The sequence below is a fragment of the Accipiter gentilis genome, unplaced genomic scaffold (assembly GCF_929443795.1).
Source record: "Accipiter gentilis unplaced genomic scaffold, bAccGen1.1, whole genome shotgun sequence".
In the NCBI taxonomy this organism is placed as follows: domain Eukaryota; kingdom Metazoa; phylum Chordata; class Aves; order Accipitriformes; family Accipitridae; genus Astur; species Astur gentilis.
In genome coordinates, this window is record NW_026060884.1 from 396,701 (window position 1) to 418,347 (window position 21,647).

The following is a 21,647-nucleotide window of genomic DNA, read 5'->3' on the forward strand; positions in this document are numbered from 1 at the left end:
GTGCTAAATTATCTTAGATTGACAGGTGATCACAAAGACCCACCAATGGTAGTGCATCATGTTCTTTTACAGGCAGAAAGGACGCAACAAAGTACAGGAATCATGGTAATGTATAAGGACCCAGAATCCAGGAAATGGTGCAGATCAGCAGAAGTAAAACTTACTGGGAGATCCTGGCTAAGTGGGACAAGCCATGGCTTCGCACTGATGCTGGACCCGGAATTGTTCCAATGGCGACTGGCACGGCACCGGCGGGTGCTGGAGCCACTGATCTGACAGATTCTAACTAATAGAGTATTACTAGTGGACACGGAGTCCTTCAGAGAGGTTTTCAGAACAGCGTGCCTTATTGTATATAGAACCTGCTTTAGGTAAAAAGTGTGTAAAGCATAATTTGATTAAACATAGTGTGATTACGGGAAGACAGTGTGGGGTAAAAGTTAGTTAAAGCCAAAATTAGGGGTAAGGTCTATTTCCATTAATAACCTGGGAACGAGGTTGATTGTGTTTCCACAGATACAGGCCCACGATGGACTCCTGTTCGATTTGCATGACCATCATCATCTGGAGCATCATAGATGATGTGGCAATATGAATACTACCTCAGCCAAAAACTAATGTATAGGTCACCTTGGCTAACATAACAGGTCAAGATTCTCTGTGCATCGCAACTGTATCGTAAAGCCCATGAACCAATAGACAAGATGGCTATGACTCGTGCAGCGCGCCTGGCCAGCGAGCGCATGCGTCATAGATTGCAACCGAGGCGGACTTTTGGCACCCGCTGGCCACGTGTGCTAAAACCCGTTCCTCTGCAAATGTATAAATACTGGGATTTTCCGAAGAGCATCGGGCTGGTGTACGGTGAGGCCATCGTTGCCTCTGTGGGGACGCCCACGGAAAGCTGGCACCTACCGATTGCTGGGCTGAGTTCGTGGAGCAAGATGGCACAAGAATGTATAGATGGTTCATTTTCCTCATGGTCTGGGTCATTAGGGGTAACGGGTTGGCTCAAAGAATTATGGGCATTATTGTAGTTACTGTGATTTTAGCTATTGTAACAGTTTTACCTTGTTCAGCTTATTAAGGAAAATGGCATCCCAAGTTATTAAGCAAGCCTGGATTGCTCAAAAACAAAAAGAGGGAGAAAGATTTAAACGGAGACCTACAGTGGATTCAACCTTGTTGTGGTATTACAAATACAGACTTACAGCCGCTGCTGGATTTATTGTGGGGCAGCGGTACCTTAACTTCTACAAGACAACTAAGTGCACCGGGACGGCAAGCCTTGACAGCAATTGGACAAAAAAAATCACATCCTCCATGTCTGGCAGATACGTTCCTGATTTACCCATAAATTTGAAACCTTATGCTGAGATTGATATGGAACACACTGACTGTAGTAAGCAGCATGACAGTGACACCGGTGATTGATCCACATCGGTTAACACCATGGGACAGTAAGAATGTTTGGGTGTCACTAGCTAAAGCTATTAATCAAACCTCTTTTTGTGTGCTTATGTATTTTATTAGGTATAATGTTGTTTTTACTGTGTTTAATTAATTGTGTTCACAGATCTTTGCAAAGGGCAATACAGCAGGTGTTAAAATTTTACCTCAATCTATATACAAACAAATAGATTGGCTGAAGAAACATACACAAAGATCCAGCAAGAAACTAGTTGGTTTGATGGAGTGTTACAATCAATATTCGGCGGGATAACACTATGGGTAATGTCATTGATTAAGGAAGCCTTATGATGGTTGGGTATATTGATATTAATCTGTGTAATAGTTAGAATTCCGTATGGGTGCATGATAAAAGGAGTCTCAAAGCTGACACACCAAGCTCTACTCGCACAAAAAGAAAAAGGGGGAATTGTTGGGAATTGGCTTCATGAAAAAGGACATGGGTCTATAGAAGAGCTGTGCGAGCAGAGTTCTGTGTGAAAGAATGTCAGTTTGAGCAGCAAGACTAGGCCTTGGCCGAAAATAGCTGGCTTTGCTGATATCAGGAGAAAAACAGGGACAGTGTGACCTTGGCATAACTTCATAAGTAACTTTTGAAGAAGTTCCCATGAGAAAGCTACGGAACACGCATAGCTGCAAATCACAAGTGGGTGTGTTTTAGTAATGAATAAACATTAGCAATTTGCCATTGTTGTCCAGGCCCATTGCCTTTTCCAGTCTGGCCCATTTCCAGCTTGGAGGTGCTCTTAGGATTAGTCTGGAGGCAAAGATCACACTGTTGTGCGATCACACTGCCTCACCGTGGCGTATAAATTCCTAGCCACAATTTCTCCTATCAGATGATTATACAGGGCTTCTGTTCCCCCATGTCTTTTCCTATGTTCCTCCCCTATCAAATGCCGTAATAAGCAAGAGGGAACGATTAGCTTTCCCTGTGGGGTATGAGCCCACCCCTCTTCATTATATGACCCTTCTAAACCTGTAATGAGCTTTTGATCTTCCTTAGTGTATTCTGGCTTACCTTCTAGGGAAATCCACCTATCAGGAATTAAGGCCCCTTCTGTTTTTACCTGTGTTTTGGCCACTTGTTTTGCCTCTCTGTCCGCCAGCTCGTTCCCTTTTTCCAAATCTGAGCTCGCTTTCTGGTGTGCCTTAATATGCATAATTGCTACTTTCTTAGGGAGCTGGACAGCTTCCAGTAACTTCAGAATTTCTTCTGCGTGTTTGATATTTTTCCCTTGAGAACTCACTAGTCGTCTCTCCTTCCAAATTGCTCCACGTGCGTGTACAACTCCAAAGGCATATTTTGAGTCTGTATAAATGTTCACAACTTTGCCCTGGGCCAATTCCAGGGCGCGGGTTAGAGCAATTATTTCTGCCTTCTGTGCGGAGGTGTTCCTGGGCAAAGCCCCCGATTCTGTTACCTCTTGGCTGGCAGTGACGGCGTATCCCGCGTGTCGATTACTGTTTAGGACGTAACTGCTTCCGTCTGTGAAGCGAGTTTCCCCGTTTTCCATGGGGCCGTCTTTCACGTCTGGGCAACTGGCGTACGTTGCTTCGATGGTTTCCAAACGGTCACGATGTACCGGTTCTCCTGTGTTCCTGCTGAGAAAAGAAGCTGGGTTGACAATGTTAGCGACTACAATCTCCACGTCATCCCGCGCTACCAATATAGCTTGATATCTCAGGAATCTTTGTGGAGAGAGCCAGTGTCCGCCTTTTGCTTCCGGTACTGCTGATACTGCGTGAGACACCAGAACAGTCATCTTCTGGCCCAGAGTAAACTTTCGGGCTTCCTGTGTATTTAGTATCACAGCCGCAACCGCCCGCAGGCATCCAGGCCAACCTTTTGCAGTCGTGCCTAACTGCTTAGAGAGGTAGGCAACTGCCCATCGATACGGGCCCAGGTTTTGTGCTAATATTCCCAGAGCAATGCCCTGCTTCTCATGGGAGTAAAGAAGAAACAGCTTACTCGCATCTGGGAGTCCTAAGGCCAGGGCCGACATCAAAGCCTTTTTCGGTAGCTCAAAGGCTCGTTTGGTCTCCTTATTCCACTCAAGGTGTTTCTGCTTAGTGGCTGTCAACGCATACAGTGGTTTAACAAGCAATCCGTAATTATAGATCCACAATCGGCACCACCCTGTCATTCCCAGAAAAGTCCATAACTCTTCTACTGTCTGAGGTCTCCCAGTTTGACATATTGCCTCTTTACAGGCCTGTCCCAAAGGTCTTTGTCCCACACTAATTTCATAGCCCAAATAATTCACTTTGCCTTGCATTACCTGTGCCTTTTGCTTGGATACCCAGTACCCCTGAAGTCCCAGGAAATTCAACAGACTCGCCGCCCACGTCGTACAATCTTTCTCTGTTTTGGTGGCGATCGGGATATCATCCACATACTGCAACAGCTTCCCCTCCTCAGACGGGGTTTCCCAGGATTCCAAGTCTTTCGCAAACCGATTGCCAAAAACGGTAGGCCTATTCTTAAATCCTTGTGGCAAGGCCGTCCAAGTGAGCTGGGTCTTTCGACCGCTCTTGGGCTTTTCCCATTCAAATGTGAGTAAGTTTTGCCTGGCTTCATGGAGAGGGAGGCAAACGAAAGCATCCTTCAAATCTAAAACACTAAACCAAGTCAATTCAGGTGTTAGTACGGTTAACAGGGTCTATGGGTTCGCCGCTACCGGGTAAAGATCTTCAGTTATCTTATTCACCGCCCATAAGTCTTGGACCACCCAATATGACCCATCGGGCTTCCGAACAGGTAATATAGGGGGATTGAATTCAGACTCACACTCTTTTAATAGTCCCAACTGCAAAAATTTTTCTATCAACGGCCGGATTCCTTCTCTGTCTTTCTTCTTTAGGGGATATTGTTTAATTCTTACCAGCTTTTGGCCTTCCTTGATCCTAACTTCAACAGGTGGAGCACTTTTCGCTCTTCCAGGTGCATCGGTAGCCCATACCCCCGGGTACACTTGCTTTAAGATGTCCTCATTAATGATTCCTTCTAGGGGGAGACTGGTTAAGGTTAGGCTCAATATTTGAATATTTTGCTGATCTTTTACCTCCAGAGTAATTTCTCCCTTCTTGAATACAATTTTTGCTCCCAATGGTTCCAACAAGTCCCTTCCCAAAAGGGCCTTTGGGGAGTTCGGCATATATAAAAATTTATGAATGCCCCACTGTTTTCCTAATTTATATTCTAAAGGTTTACAAAACTATGCCTTTTCACTTTGGCCAGTCGCTCCTTTCACCGTGACATAATCATTCCCCGGGGCATCAAAGCCTGATTCAAAACCGAGTATGTTGCTCCTGTATCTACCAAAAATTCTACCTCTTGTTCTGTTTTCCCTAGCTTAATTATAACCAGTGGATCCGCTAGGGTAGATTCCCCAGGTTCTCGTCAGTCTCCCTTCACAGAGGCTACTGTTCTTCCTGTTTGAGCCCTCTGATGCTCCTTGTTCCCTGGGCATTCCCTCTACCAATGACTGAATTTCTTACACAAAGCGCATTGATCCTTGCCCAGTCGGGGCGAGTCTCGTCTAGGCCCTCTTCCCCTTTCTTCCCGAATAACAGCCATTAATTTCCTTTGTCCTTGCCTATATCCTTCTTCTCTGTTACTAAACACCCTCCGTGCTTTTGTGGTACAGAACAGAGATGTAGCAAGAAAGGAAAAAAAAGAAGGGAGGGAGAACAAAGGGAGAGAGACACAAAGACTGAAAGAAGGACAAAGGGATGGCAGAAGAAAAAAATAGTGATAGGCTACAGGACAGAGATGGAGGAGTTCCAAAAAGACACAGGGAGCATGACAGAACGAGAGTGAGAAACAAGGGACAGAGCAGGACAGCACTGGAGGAAAAAACAACTGTCATTGATAGGCTGTGAGAGAGACATGGAGGAAGAGAGAAAAGAGAAGGGACAGCTAGCTGGAGAGGGGGATACAGTTAGAAAGGATGGAAGAGGGAAGGGAACAGAGAGAAATACAGAAAAGATGGCAAGAGGAAGCAAGGCAGAGGGACAGCAATAGAAGAAACAAGGGACAGGGATCTGGACAGATGAAGAAAAAAGCAGGAGAAACATACAACATGATACGGTGGGACAGAAAGTAACACAGAGCGTCAGATGATAATAATGACAAGAGATAGAGAGAGACTATGAAAAGCACAGGAGGTTGGAGAGAGAGAGAAGACATGAATGAAAAGAGTAGAGAGCACCACAAAGGGTCAGGGAAAGAGAAGGACAACAGAATAAAAAAACCCCTCACATATTACACACATGTTATCCACTCATCAAGCCCATTTCAGAGTTACACAGTACCTCAGCCCCTTTAAGAAAAGTAACACATGCGCCCGAGCCCATTTCACCGCACCACGCCCGAGCCCATTTCGGCGCCGCACCACGCCCGAGCCCATTTCACGGGTCTCTACCTACAGCTCCAATTTCAAAGTTCTGCAATCACTAGAGGAAGGAATGCACCCCCTTTCCATTAACCCAGCAGCAGCTACATTTACCTCAAGGTATCTACAACTCGCCCTTGGATGCCTAATTCCAACAGACACTTTCACTTACTTCAACAGCTAAGTTTACCTATGGGCACTAAACGCCCATGCTTCCCTCTACGCTTCCCTTTGTGATTGCCATTAGTACTGTAATTCCCACAAGGACACATAATTACCTGCCTTTTTTACATTTTATTTTTAGTGCTTCATTTGGTCCATTACTCATTCCACATAGATTCAGCTATGTCAGTATTTCAATCCAATTCTACAATGTACTTTTTCTACAATATATAGAAAAGACTTATGGCCTCACTCGTCAAATATTTGACACTATTAGATTTAGTCCTCTTTTAATCACTATTTTTACAAATACATGTAAACTCCAAAAATTTAGCATTACCTGAAGAAGAAATGCCACTATTTAGTACCTGCAATGCTCTACGGAGTGGTCTTTTCCACATACCTCGCTCCCATTACATACATCGCTGCACATCCAGAAGTTTTACTCCCTGAGGTGACATTACCGCCATGATCCCTGTTCCCGGGCACCAAACGAGTGACCTCCAATCATCTTGACAGACCGTCCACTTCCACACCTCGACACAAAACCAGAAATTGAAAAATATCATTACATCACAAGCTACAAAGAGCAACCAAATATTTTACAAACCCACCACAGACAAATACAGTTACACTCACGCACTTCACAACCCTGGCCTACTCCATGCTGGCCATCTAGTCCAACTCCCCCCACAAAATCCTCAACTGTCTTCCAAAGACCATCCACCGAACAACATATCTCTCTGTGCTGACTGGCAATTACCAGGTTCCAGGGGAGCGCTCCACAGGAACACCGTTCCCGGGAGCCTTGGAGAAAAAAAAAAAAAAAAAAAAAAAAAAACCAAACAAAAAAATCACCCTGTCTTTGAAAACCCAGGCCCGAGGCAGACCCCAGTCCAAACATTGGCGATCAACATTGCCTCATGGAGCAGCTGGGACCAGGGAAAAGAAAAAATAAATGGGGCAGGGGAGGACACACCAAAAACCAACCCATATCCCAGCTGGGGTTTCTTATTCTAAGTTTGGGGTTTTTTTCCTAATTCCCTGAAAAACATCTCAACTCTACATCCAACCTGAAAGGAAAAAAAACCAAAAAGGCTTAACCACAGAACCCTACAAGGTTAGAGACATTCACAACACACCACTCGTTCAGATCACATGAACGCCAGCCCTCACTCTCAACTCATCCATCATACCGTCCACAGGCCTCAAGAGGCCGTCACCCCGTCTGCAGCAGCAGGGGCCTCAAAAAAGCACCCTACCTGCAAAAAACCAGGCCCCAGCCCAACCTCCTTCCAACCAACCTCCCCACAAACTGCCCTTCCGTTACACCAACATTTCAACACGCACCATCATCTCCACCATCCGTGCATTTTCAACCCGATAATTAGCTTTCACAGTGCCACGTGTCACAGTCCAACCTCCGTAGCGCCATGTCACCTAAACGCAAGGTTCCTTCAAGCACCTCTCGTGCCCTGTCATCACCTGCAAAAACAACACACAAAGCTTGTCAACAGACACTTCATCCTCGAGAGAGAAGTCCTCCACCGCTCCCCTACCCTGCTTCCCACCTATTCCAAAAATAACACATCCTCACAGCCAGTGTCCTCCATGACACTTGAAAAAACCAGAGCATCACAAACACAGAGCTGTCCCAAAGTTACCGATCGCTCCAAGACCCATCACGCTGCTACTTAGACCTCAAGGCCTTGACCATTTCTAGAGACTTGCCACAAAGCATCTGCATAAACAAGATGAACACCATTGCCCAGTTCCTGCCTTACTCAATGCTAGTTCACAGTCCAATTGCGATCCCCTCAACTCTGCATGCAAAGAGCCCGAAGTCATTAAACCTTCTACGCTGCCTCTACAATGCCATACAAGACACACACAAACATAGAGCCATGTAATTCACATGCAAATGTAATGCCATACAAGGCAGTACTCTTACCTCAGTCAAGGCAAAACAACTCAGAGCCTTGCCATACCAGACAAAACAGAACAGGGCCAATGCAAGAGACTCTCACGTGACAGTCAATACAAGTACAGACCAAAACAATACAAAACCAATACAGAACCATAGAAGGCAAGGCAGTCTCAGGTGGCAATCCATACAAGTACAGAGCACTGCAATACAAAACACAATGCAGGGCCAGGCAATGCGAGACAGTCTCACATGACAGTCGATAAAAATACACAACAAAACACCACAGGGCAAAGGCAAATACAGACCAATACAATGCAAGAAAACTGCAAAACACAGCAAAGCAAAGCAGTCTCATAGAGCCACCGGATGCATCTTCCTTCAGAGTCCACCCACGGACTCAACTCCTTACAGTGCTCTGCTGCCTTCCCCCATCGCTCTGTGGGACACATCCTGTCCCTCCACATCTGAAAAAAAAAAACAAACAAACATATTGAATGAGTCACCTGGATGCAGAGCAAGAGCTTCACAACTCCAGAGGTCTTGATTCCATCTACAAAGACCATCTGGAATGCAGCTACAGCCTGTCATTTTAAAAACAACAAAAAAAAAAAACAACACACAACCAAAAAACAAACAAAAAAACAACAAAAAAACCCAACACACACACACCCCTGCCCACTGTAGGGTTCAATTATATGGAACTTAGTTACTGGCCCTGAAAGTAGCTCATGGTCGCAAGAGAGTTCCAGACACCTTTGAAGGCTCTGAACAGAACAAACAAGAAGATAGAAGAAGAAAGATCCCAATTAGAAAAACACAGGTGCACATTCCACGATAAAGGGAACTTGGCACAACCGACCTCAATTCAGGGGCTTATCTCGACCAGTTGGACTAAGACAAGTTTTGCATGCTCTAACATAGCCAATTATATCCTGTGTGTATGCACGTGTACAGAGCGAGTATAACTAACTGTATCTTATGTTTCTACGCGTGGACAGTATCGATGTAACCAATCACCGCTTACGCTTGTGCGCGTGGACACCACATGCTTGCGTGCAGCAGCCAATCAAAGCTTCTAAACAACTTAGAGAATTGTGTAAGAATGATCAGCTAAGCTCAATAAAGGGGCGACTTTGATCATCATACTGGTGTTCTATCATCCGGGCCCCGCATGGAGTAACCCTAAACCCTACACCCCACCAACCAAAAAAACCCAGGGCCAAACTTGGAGCCCATCACGTGCAAGTCTTAACACCTTAGAGACTCAAATCCGCTTCACTGCCCCTCAACAACCCCTGCCACACGGCTCCAATTGTCTCCGTGAAACACTATCGGCACGGCTGTCCGCGCAGGCCGCTGATGGCTACTCGAGCCGAGATGACTGTACAACCCTCGCCTAAACGGTCTAGGCACATCAACGTTTCACCTGTAGACTCTTATCGCTGTTCCACCTACCCCTGACTCCACACCCCCCCAGGCAGAGCAGCTCCAAGCCAAGCACACCGTGTGCAGAACGTCACCACGTGGAACGCCACCAATGAGGTGATTCAACGAGAGAGAAAACTCTCAGCAAGAAGAATGACCCCCGGACGGGAGGCGCCGTCGGGCAAGATGACCTACGGGGCCGCAACCGCGAGGCCAGGAGGCTCCACAGCAGACCCAGAGGAGTCAAACGGAGCGGCCCGTTACAAGACAGCACTGTCAAAACCCAGACGACAGATGCGCCAGAAGCCTGGCGTCGAGACCTAAGGATGTCAGGATGCGGGGAAGAAGTCCCACTCCGAGAAAACGGACGGCTAGAGAGCAGAGCTGCCGATGCAGGCTGAAAAAATGCTGCCATAGAGCACTGACCGGAACCCGCCAAGACCGATCCATGCTTTAGAGCTCCGAGCGCAAGAAAAGAAGCACCCGATTGGCACCGGGCCAATGAGTAAGAGCATTCAAAACCCTAGGGACAGCACCCGAAGCGCATGCCTCGCTCCTCTGGCGCAAAGCGCGACAAGGACATCAAGACCCGAGGAAGGTCTAAGCGCACAAGACAGACTACACAAACTACACGCCACCGCGGACACGGGCTGGAACTGCCCTGCCCGGCACACACGGGTCTCATGCTGAAAAGCAACCCGCTCCCTTCTCCTGCGCAAAGGCGACTGCTTTGGGACAGCCCTCTCTCCTGCGCTAACTTTAAAACTCCTCCCTGCTATTCCCAGCTTTGTCCCTTCCTCTCAGCCTGGTCCCTCAACTTAGCTTTCAGAGGGCTGAGGGTCCAAATCCATCCTCCACAAAACCACACGGGCTAACTGGGATGTTCCTCAAGGGGAACATTGCTCTTCAACATCTGCAATGAAAAAAACAAACACAAACAAATCAGAAAAGGGAGTAAGCATCCCGCTGGCCAACGCCAACTACTTCCCCAACTCCCCCCTCCTCACAAGTGCCACCGTGTTCACTTCCCCGCTCATTCCAGACTCAGACCCTGCAGCCACATCACTCGTGGTATCTAAGGTACCGAGAGAAACCACGTTAGCGTGGCACTCGTGAGAAGCCATCGGCCCCACGCTCCTCCTCGCTAATCCACAGCTCACCTGAAACGCTCATCCAATTCAAAGATAGCCCACACAGCACCTCCACAACAGAAGGTAAAGGCTGAACCGAGCAGCCCCATAATACTTTGCTATTCAACACCGACCCGGCCGACGACCGCCTCACCTTCTCGGACCGCTCACCGGCATGCAGCTTTTCGGGAGACCTTATAGCAGACTTCACGGTACGTAAAGGGTGCCTATAAGAAACCTGCAGAGGGACTTTTTACAAGGGAGTACAGCCATAGGACAAGGCGGTAACGGCTTTAGTCCTAAGGAGGGTACATTTAGTTTAGGCGTTAGGAAGACGTTTCTCACTAGGGGTGGCGAGGCACTGGAACGCGTTGCCCAGAGAACCTGCGGATGCTCCCTCCCTGGAAGCATTCAAGGCCAAGTCAGATGGGGCTTTCAGCAACCTGGTCTTGCGGACGGCGTCCGTGGGGGAGGGTTGGAACTAGAGGATCTTTATGGTGCCTTCCAACCCAAACCATTCTACGATTCTATGACATTCAAATCCAACTGCAAAACTCCTCTGAGAAGGGCTGGTGAACCCTCCTCCCTTTCCCCAGCAGTCCCAAAACTTAAGAAACCCCTTTTCTTCTCCTCAACTGTCAGGAAAGGAACCCCACTGCTTCCTGACACCTCCTGCCCTCAATCTGCACTCCTGAACCCCCTTCAGTGGCTACTCCTCAAGAGCCGCTCTTCTGAGCAACATCCCAAATTCTGGGGGCACCCCCTAACCTACAGCTCCCCAGAGACTCTGAGCTCTGCTACATGCCCACAAAAGAAAGTCAAGTCCCAAGCCTTGTAATCTACGAGGGGCCTGCCACCAGCTGCAAAGATTCTAAGGACAACGTGGCATTCTGTGGGCAATGAGGAAAGGCACCCCAAACCCTGAAGGGCACTGTGCCTCACGGCCCTTCTGCTTTCATCAGTAGTACTAAAACTCCATATACAAATACATACAAGATGCTCACCCTAACCCCTGCTAAACAATGTCACCATCAGTCCCGTTAAGAGACATAACAACTTACACAGCAGAACTGTTAAAAACCCAACGTTCCTTCTTCAATAAAGTTGGGAATTGCAGGAAAAGACAATGCATGAAGAATAAAAAAAACCAAACAACAAAAAAAACCCCCAAACAATGCATACTATTAAACCATCTTTCTACCCCTGAACTGATGCAGAAACTGACACTAGGCCTAGTAGATGTAGAAATAGAACGTATGTTTAGTCTCAGTGTATTGCTAAATAAAAGACTCAGGAATTTGTTAGAAGGTTAACAACTGCCTCCGTAAGTTGATTTACATAGACAAGCCAAGGACATAAAGCACAAGATTCCTGTGTCTGTAATATAAGACAAAATAACATGCCCTCTTTGAGGAGGTATTCTGTTTGATAAGAAAATATGTTCTGTCTCTTGTGGTGACTGAGCCAAAAGCTAGGTGATAAGCAGAGAAGTTGTTTGTGGGGCCCAGAAGGGGATCGTACTGCGCAAACTCGTACAACAAAGTTCAAACAGCGGACAAGTGAGGAAGACTATGGAAGACCACCAGAGGACTCCAGAAGACCACCGAAGACCTTCAACACGCATGCATAAAGGACATTTACATATGCTAATGACTTCTCGGAAAATCAATGAATATGTATATTATTTCTCAGAAATTTTATGAATATGTATGTAAGGCAGGTATTTAACCTATACAATTAGTCCCAGCCAGAAAGCACATTTGGAGGAGCGATCCTCCGTTCTTCCAGCGCTGCAATAAAGAATACTTAACTCCATCACTGAATGCTCATTTCGAGAAACAGAACACTCGAAACAAAATTACTGACCTGAAAAAAAGAAAGGGGGAAAAAAAAAAGCTGCATACAAGTGTGTCGTGGTTTCAGCCCAGCCGGTAACAAAGGACCACGCAGCCGCTCGCTCACTCCTCCCGCCCCCCTCCGGTGGGATAGGGAGGAGACAGAGGAGAGAAAAGGAAAAAAAAAAAGGAACCTCAAGGGTTAAGATAAAGGCAGTTTACTGGGACAACACAAAAACAAAATTGCAACAACAACAACAACGGTACTAACGAAAGAGTAAACAAAAAGAGTGATGCACAGTGCAACTGCTCACCACCCGGAACCCAACGCTCCACCACTTCCCCCACCGAAAGTCGAGCGCTCCCCGGGCCCGATCCCCATTTATATACTGAGCATGATATCACATGGTATGGAATAGCTCCTTGGCTAGTTCAGGTCAGCTGCCCCAGCTATGCCCCCCACATCCCAGGTTCCTGTAAAAATTAACTCTATCCCAGCTGAACCCAGGACAAAGTGTTACTTTCTACCACACATGCTGCTGAACCTTGACTGGTCCTGAAGCTCTTACCTCAGGCAGACACCTCTTCCCAAAGGGCTGAGCCAGCTCAAAAGCTGCAAAGCACTCAAGGAAGAGCTGAGCACCAACACCAGAGAAACCCAGGAGCACAATGAGCTCCCTCAGCAGAGCCTGTGGCTCAAATACCCCCGAGCCCCCACCCACCACCCTTAGCACAATCCCCTGGGAAAGGGGAAGGGCAAACCACCAGCAGCTATAAAGTCAGCTGGAGGAGCAGCAGCACTGTTCTCACCTGCCTTAAATTTACAGCAAATGAGACCCTGAACAGAGAAAGTCACCCTTACTGACAACGATGATACCTGCTCCTGTGCTACAGCTACACCTATTGCATCAGCAATGGGACCAGGTAGGGAATTCAACTTAATTTGTCTGGGGCCTAGATAGAAAACAATAGATGCCCTTCCAAACTAGGTAGGAAACTAGCTCATTAAATGCAATGACAATGTTGTTATCAAAAATGATGTGCTTTAGTTTCCTATAAAAAAGCCAAAACACTCTGGGGTTATGCTTCATTTCTAGCAAGACTGTGCATACCTCCTTACTTCTACCAGAACTACCTTCTGGATAGGAATGAATCAAAAAGCAGAATTAGATCCCTTAAGAATTCCGTCTCCAAAATATCTCTGGTTGCAAAACAAATTATTTCCTGTGAATAGCCAATGATGCAGAGTCCCCCTGAGCATGTCTCCAGCTGACTCCCTTAACAGAGGTACAAGAGCCCCAAAGCACAAAAGACACCAAAAAAACCCCATGGAAATACATGGGGGGGACCAGGCAGCAGCCATGCCCTACAAGGACAGGCCAGGGCAGGGCAGGGGGGCAACAACACCCCCTGCAGTCATGCAGGAAAGGGTCAGCAGAAGCCACACCCCCGCGGTTTGGGGTGGGGGGGAGGGGGGCTGCAGCCACAAATGACACCAAGAAAACATGGAACTTCAGGGATACACAGCGGGTGGGCGGAAGGGGGTGATGCCCCCACCAATCGGCATGGGAAAAAACTCACAGGGAAGGTGGGTTAGATGGCTAGTTTGCGGTGGTAAGATATGTGCACAAGAACATGCACAGGCTGGGGGGGGTCATGCATGAGGTTTACCTTCACCAGGGGCTCCACCCAGGTAATCCAGAGTAGGTAACCTCATCTGGGATAATCTGCAACAGCAATTCCGCTCTGGGTTCTTGACCCAACACCAGATAATCCACACTGCCTGCCCCATGGAGGGGGTGCTTCCCACAGGATGGGGCATCTGTTGAGCATCACCACACCCTTATGACAACACATCTGAAAAATTAAAATCACAACTGTATTTCAGCATATTAAGAAAATAACACCAAATGAGTAGAGGAATTCCAGCAAAGGGAGAGGCTAGCAGCTGCCCTAATTAGGACTCGAGCTAAACAGGTCAGCTCACAATGCAACACTTCCTTTAAAATGTAGACTGATGAAAACTGGTTTGCTGTTAGATAACTGTATAAGTGAGATTTGATAAATGATCATGTATTAACATTATTGTTGAAACAGTAGACAAAGGGTACCTGGGGACATAATTACAAAAGTGTAGTGAAGTGACTAACTAGTAATTATTCATAAGTTTTGCAGTTCTTTGCTCTTATGACTAGATGTTCCTGTACGCTAAATGAGAACAATGCTGAAACTGACCACATGTGATTGAAACTGCATTAAGCTTCAAGATCAAAGAACAAGGACAAGAATAAAGACTTCGAAGACAGCCAGCAAGAACTTCAAATAGGTCGGTGGTCGCAAAAGCAGCCCTTCATCTCAAATGGATCCTTCATTGCGCATGATCGGATGTAGGCAGTACTATGATAATCGGTTGCCGTCGTTTTTATGTATATGTGTACTAATCTGATTAATAAGCAATTAGTTATTCTATATAACCTGTTTGTGCTAAAGCTGTGGCATGCACACTAGGTGGAACTATCCCCCGTGCATCCAGCACTGCAATGAAGAATGCCCGCTTTCTAAAACTCCAAAACGAGTCTTAGGGAGTTTCTTTGACCAGCTTTTCAGTATCAGAGGTACAAGGGAGGAAAGAAAAAAAAAAAAAAAAAAAAAGAAAAAATGGGCAGGGGTGTGGGAAAGAGAAGGGACCAGGGGAGGGAGGGGCAGGGAGGGACCAGAACGCCGAAGAGGGGAGACGGGGCCCCGAGGGCCCAGGGCTCACCACAGCTCTTGTTCTTGGCACTGCCAGGAGAATTTGCCAGTTCAGATGCTTCTTTCTGCTCCTCTCCCGCTCCCCACCTCTTCTGTAACTCCGGCAGCACGGCCATCCTCCCCCTAGGAGTAACACAGGTCTTGCAAGTCGAGGCTTCCTAGGCACGGAGCCTCGCTCGCTCGCACGCTATGTGGCCGTGCGGCATACGGGCCCTGCGGTGCACCTCGGCAAGCCCCAGGGTCTGCTGTATCCCTCTGCATGTGGCATCAGGGTTGCAGGAGCGACAGCAGCCAGGCAGCAGACGCTGGCGAGAGATTTACAACAAAAAATAACGCCTGGTTCAGGTGACAGCCTGAAGGCAGGCCACAAGAGACCCAAAGCTGCTTCGTGCCGGAGGGGCAGCTCTGTTCGGCAGGAAAGGCCGCGGCCCAGCGCACCAGATGCGAGCGGCCCACCTGCAAGCCAGCGATACCCCGGCGACCCTGGGGCTCGGTCGGGGTGGGCACCTCCGTGCTATCAGAACGCTGCTCTCCTAATCCTGCACGCACGCAAGGCTTCTTGCGCGGGGCTTGTCTCTTATCGAAAAGACGCTGCACAGTGTTACTTACCGCCCTGCCCTCTGGCGTGCAAAGTAATCAGACGTGAGGCAGGGAAAGCAAAGAGGCCTGTCGGGATATTAGATGTCCTCAGCAGAGGACCATAGAGCCCTCGAGGTTCCATCTTTGCTCCCTACAGGAGCGTGGCTCCGCACTCCTTGCCACTCCTGCCAGCAAGCGTCACAATTGCCCTTTGCCGCCTGCAACACGGCCCCAGTACTGCCGCTTACAGAGCGAGAGGTGCTCGCTATAAAGCGGCGATGAAGAACAAGGACGGCCTGTCGAGATGGCAGGAGGAACACAGAGAGCCTCCAGCATTAGCCAGGCAGGGCTTGCAACTCACCTCGTGTCCTGGTTTAACGCCAGCCGGCAACGAAGGCCCACGCGACCGCTCACTCGCTCCCCCGCCCCCAGCAGGACGGGGAGACAAGCGGAAAGGGCAAAAGTGAGAAAACTCGTGGCTTGAAACAAAAACAGTTTAATCATCATGAAAAAGAAACAACAACAACTTGTAAGGAAAAGAAGGAAAAAAAATTACAGAGAACATGGTGCAGGCAGCACACCAGGGGTCTGGAGCCTGATGGATGATGGGGGGTGGTGGTGTGGAATACGGAGGAGGGAAAGGAGGGAGGCAGGGCAGGAGACGGGAGAGCAGGGGGCGCAGGGGGAAACAACTCGCGTGGGTTAAAAACTCGTGTGGGTGAAGGGAGTGGGCTGGAGCAGGAGATGGGGGTGTGCATGGGGGAGACACGGACATAGTGGGGAGGGTAGGTGAGGGTACAAAGGTGCATGGGGGGGTACTAAAACCAGATGTGCTGCTTCACAGAAATACGGTCCCACCTGAATTCAGTAGTAGGCTTTCTTCTGCGCTTAAACATTAATCAGGCATTTAAAAGCTTCAGTAGACTTGCAAACTGAAACCTCTGACAATTTACGTAGTCTTCCAATTTCTGATATCCAGGATATGTGAAAATAAAACTCTTAATTCAACAGTTTTCACTGAGAATGATATGTGTTAACCTAAATCACACAAAGTGAATAATATCATGTTAGCCATGTAGCCTTTATTAAGAGGTTGAAATTACCTTCTCGGGATCGTTTAAGCTTCTAAGCGTAAAATAATTAGTGTAGCTTACAGATGTGGAAGAGAAATCTTTTGGTATCATAACCAAAGTAGTCTTCTCCTCTATGAATGGCAACACAATCTGTAATACTGCATCGACACTTCAAAACCCATTCTGTCTCTCCCCTTTTGTCATCCAATGTTGTCTTTTAGATATTTCAAGAAATTCCTTCATTGTCTATCCCATAAAATGAGAAGTAGATTATTACGGAAGAGCTCCACAGATAAAAAGTTAATGCATTAGACTAGCTGTGATATAAAAATCACTGGAGATATATTTATGTGTGATGTTCTGATGAATTATCTAGTTGTTTACAATTGCTAGGACTTCTCTCAGCGGTAAATCACTGGCAATGTGCACGAACACAAGAAACTCTTCACGGGGCACATTCATCCTTTATGCAGTTAAATGAAGTTTTTAAATCACAAAAAGATTTGGCTGTTACACAGTCTGTGTAAATTACATGATAGTAACCCAAACCACAAGACCATGTCTCTCCTACTTTGCTCTGTTGCAGAAGAATCTCAGCTTGCAAAGCACATCAGTTTTCTGTAACACAGATAACCAGGGTTCACACAGTCAGACTTTTCAGTTAGAAGGCCACAGAAAGAATCATAAAGAGACCAAGTATCTTTTCCTTAAGCATCCTGTTTACAGACAGCTATGTTACCTCCAAGTGCTATGAACGTTACTTTCTCTAAAACTATCTTCCATTTAGTTTTCCTTTTTTTTCTTCCCCCCCCCCCGGAAACAATCTTATAGCTTAATCCTTATAGGATTTTTTTCAAGTTTTGTTTTTTTTTCTAATGAGTATCAACACATGAAAACTCAAGGCCAGCAGAACCAACGGCTGCTGAGCATCAAACAGATGCATCCACTCTGAAGAGCTTTCAGAATTCTGCAGCACTCTACCACATGGTTTCTGGCGACACAGCCTGAAGCAGGGTTTAAACAAACGATCCAGTTTAGTATCTGCCTGTAGTGCAAAGAATAGCAATCTCTTGGCCCACGATTTGGGTTTTAGATAGACTTGGGCCATAAACAAATGCAACAGATGTAGAAAAACTGAAGACCGACAGCAACTGGAACGTAACTATTCTTTTTCCACTCCATCAACCCGTTGGAAAACTCACTCACTCGTGCACTTACGTAACTGAGCACAAAGAGAACAAAAAGAAAGGCTTTTATTCAGAACAAATTAGTGTGTCTTTACAGGAAAGTAACAGTTTCAACTTACAAAACCAGCATCATCATTAGTGATGCACCTTTCCTGAATAAGGGATAAAAGAAGAGGATAACCATTGCTTTTACTGATACGTTCTTAATAATTAGCTGAGCACTTCTAAAGAGGAAGAACTTTGCTGCTTTCAGGACCGAAGTAAGAAAAAGTCTAAAGCATAGTCTTCCTGACGTGGGAAGACGTGTCCGCAAGAGAGGCACACGGTCCGATACAGAAACGTATCTACGTCTCGCTGAAAATTTGCACTCTAAGCATCACCAGCTTCTGCTTCCAGGGCAGTATACCACCAGCTTAACCGGAGGGTAGTAATTTTACCCCACACAAGAAGTCAGAACACACGCTATCCTTTAAGGAGGCAGAACAATAACCAAAGCAGAAAAAGGCTTAGAAATTAAGGCAAGATGGCACTTGCTCAGACACACAGTGAGGAGGTGCAAGCTGGGTAAGACAGCAAAATGGAGATTGTTCCTCATTCACACAGAGCTCATTTCGACTCGAGTTGGTCGTCCTCTCCTCTTCCCACAAAATTAGGAATGCTTTTACGCAGGAAGTCCTGACTTTGTAGCCATCTATGCCAACAAACAAAAAACTATTCTAGGTCTGCTCTTGTGGTATTTAGGAAGTTGCAGAATTCAGCTTAGGGATGCATAATCACAGTATTTAATTACTGTTGCAGTACTGACCTACCTACACCAGCAGATAATAAACTAAAAATCACAGTGCTTCTGATTTGGTATAAGCCAACAGACCTCCAGATTTTTTTCAGAGCATGTAAAGGTACAGCTCTCTGGGCATCATGGCAATCATAACTGCCAAACGACTTGACAAGCTTGTAAACATCCAAACTGCTGCAAACACATCTATACATACAATAATGGATAAAACGTAGATGCGTTCCACCTACACGCTTATGCAGGCAAACACTCGTGAGTTAAAAGCCACTGTATGAACCAGCTTACGGAGCGCTTAACAAAGCCAGTGATTCCCTTGCACACCTGAAGACCAGAAAAACATTCACCAAAATAAAGTTAGGGACATGCTCTTTTTTTTTTTTCTTTTTTTTTTTTTTTTTTTTTTTAAACTGTAACGTGTACTAAGACAGCAAGATCACTTTTCCAGCATCATTCATACACACATATGCCCCAGAAGCTACTTGAAATTACCTTGTGTAATGGAATTGTCTGGAAAGCTCAGCTTAAAGTAGCTGAGCTCAGTGACTGATTGATTTACAGGTACAGAAAATAAATGCATGCAGCATTTTAACAATGCTGACTTACCAGTGTTATGTTATTTCCATTTAGCAAAATCTGGTCTAGCTTTGTGATTCTTCTGCCCTCAGACGGAGTCTCACTGAAGCAGCGTTAAAAACAAATAAGTAAGCACACATAACCAGGGACAACAGTTCCAGTTTTGATTACAGAATAAATCTCTACATTAAGATGGCAGTTGTTGGAACTAAGAAATGAATTGGCCATGCTGCAGCCTGATCTTGACAAATTGACCGCCTGGATAAAGCAAGCTATCTGGCAACTAAAAAGATCCATTGTACTTTTCTGCTCAGTACACCTAAAGATACAGATTCACCCTCGAAATCTCGGCCATTTCTTCAATACCACCAACACTCAGAACAGGTTTCAAATAGCAACGTGGCAGGACAAAGTAATAAATGCTTATCCTTAAGTCTGCTAACTCTCTAAGCCTTTGCCTAGACCTTAAGGAAATGTAAAAACAAACAAACTACTGCAAAGTTCAACACACAATCCACGCAAAGTTAAGGCTATCAAGTAGGAACCTGATTACAAGTATAAATCACGCAACAGCTACTCTATGACATGGATGGCCTGAACAGATCATCCTCTACATTTTAAGTCCAAGGTACAAACCCTTCAGCTGGCAAATATTCCAAAAACATAAAACCTCTTTGCTTACAGAGCTTACACAGTATTTTTCCCCAGGAAACCAAATGTTCAAGAGGAACAGGAGGCAGAAACAACACTTGCAATTCTGTAACGTCTTCTAGCACCGTATCTGAAAAACCAGATTCAAGGAAAATAAGGCCCCGAATTTAAAAATAAAACTATTTCCAGTTATTTCCATGTCACGCTGAGCTGTGATTTTACCTGTAAAATACAAAAAATCAGAACAAGACAACTGATCCATACAAAAAAGGCTCTCCTATCCGGTGAACTCAAACCTCTCAAAAGCAGTAACATCACTGAGCTGGAGCATAAACTGGACGGCCTTAAACACCTCCATCAAAGGATACGGACAAAGTCATCAAGTCCTAGAAGCGTTCCCACAATTTCTGATCGCTCTTCATCACAACATGAACGCGTGCGTGGACCTACGCATTTGTCCACAAGTTCTGTAGATTGAAAGGCACAAGATATTGCTTTGTAGAACATACATGTTTTCCAGCAAAAACCTTAACGCTGTGGCGGCAAAAAAAGTCATTGCCGCGGGCACTGGTGAAAAGCACAGAAAGAAGGCGAAAAAAAGAGACAGGAAAAAAACCACAGTAAAAAACCCGCTTCCTCAACTGCTGCCGGTAGGTACCTCCACAAGTTCCTGCGGCCGCAGGAACACGTTCCCTCCACCGAGAACCTCCCTCCACCTCGGTGCCGCCGGGCCGCAGCACATCACCGCGGGTCTGCCGAGCGCCAACGCTCGTCCCCAGCCGGCCTTTGCAAACCTCCTTTGCCCGGAGCCACCCCCCACCCCGCTCGCTGCCCGCGCCGGAGACCGGGACGCCCCAGCGCCTCTCCGCCGCCGCGGGCAGGGGCCGCGCCGCTGACAGGCCCGGCCGCGGCTCCCGAGCGGCGGGAAGCCCCGCGGCCTCAGGCGGACGCCTGACTGACGAGCCCGGAGGGCCGCCGCGCCCGCAGCCCCGGCCCGGCGAGGATTTTTCCCTCGCCGGCCAAGAACGCCGGACGCTGCGGCCAGACCCGCGCACTTCACCGCGGCTGCGAAGGCGACGGGCTTCGCCGCCCGCCACCGCACCGACGCGGGAGGGTGGCACGGGGCCGCCCGGCCCGGCCCGGCCCCAGCCCATGCCCGCCGGCTCGGCCCGGCCCGGCCCGGCCCCTGCCCGGACAAGGCCAGGCCCCTGCCCGCCGGCCCGGCCCAGGACAGGCCCCTGCCCGCCGGCTCGGCCCGGCCCGGCCCAGGCCAGGCCCCTGCCCGCCGGCCCCCCGCGCCCCATCCAGCCGCTCGCCCACCCTCGCTTCCCGCCGCCTCCGCACACAGCCGCAGCCCCGCGCTGCCCGAGGAAACCCTCACCTGACGGCAGCCGCCACCTCCGCACAGCCCCGCACCCCCGGGGTGAGCTGAGCTGATGGGCTGAGCTCCAATCTCCCCAGAAACCTCTGCCCTGACACCAGAGTCTCTTAAAACAGTTTCTGACCTCTTTTGGCACGTCACAGGATAGTAACCCAAACCACAAGACCATGTCTGTCCTACTTTGCTCTGTTGCAGAAGAATCTCAGCTTGCAAAGCACATCAGTTTTCCGTAACACAGATAACCAGGGTTCACACAGTCAGACTTTTCAGTCAGAAGGCCACAGAAAGAATCATAAAGAGACCGAGTATC

General features: G+C 47.4%; 1 protein-coding gene across 6 annotated transcripts in view; it reads right to left on the bottom strand.

The window, feature by feature from the left end:
• The window catches only part of LOC126037032 (electroneutral sodium bicarbonate exchanger 1-like), a 105,762-nt gene extending 89,681 nt beyond the window's left edge, over positions 1-16,081 (bottom strand). Inside the window, exons 1-8 of one of the 6 annotated variants that reach the window (XM_049797261.1) lie at positions 16,038-16,081; positions 15,108-15,220; positions 14,018-14,203; positions 8,350-8,420; positions 7,380-7,514; positions 6,433-6,565; positions 4,356-4,477; positions 2,895-3,075 (exon numbers count right to left, since the gene is read on the bottom strand). In XM_049797261.1, coding sequence (XP_049653218.1) covers positions 2,895-3,075; positions 4,356-4,420 — 246 coding nt within the window. In that variant the 5' untranslated portion in view covers positions 4,421-4,477; positions 6,433-6,565; positions 7,380-7,514; ... (2 more) ...; positions 15,108-15,220; positions 16,038-16,081. The other 5 variants (XM_049797260.1, XM_049797262.1, XM_049797264.1 and 2 more) reach the window with 5 other exon arrangements.
• Between the last annotated feature and the right edge of the window lie 5,566 nt (positions 16,082-21,647).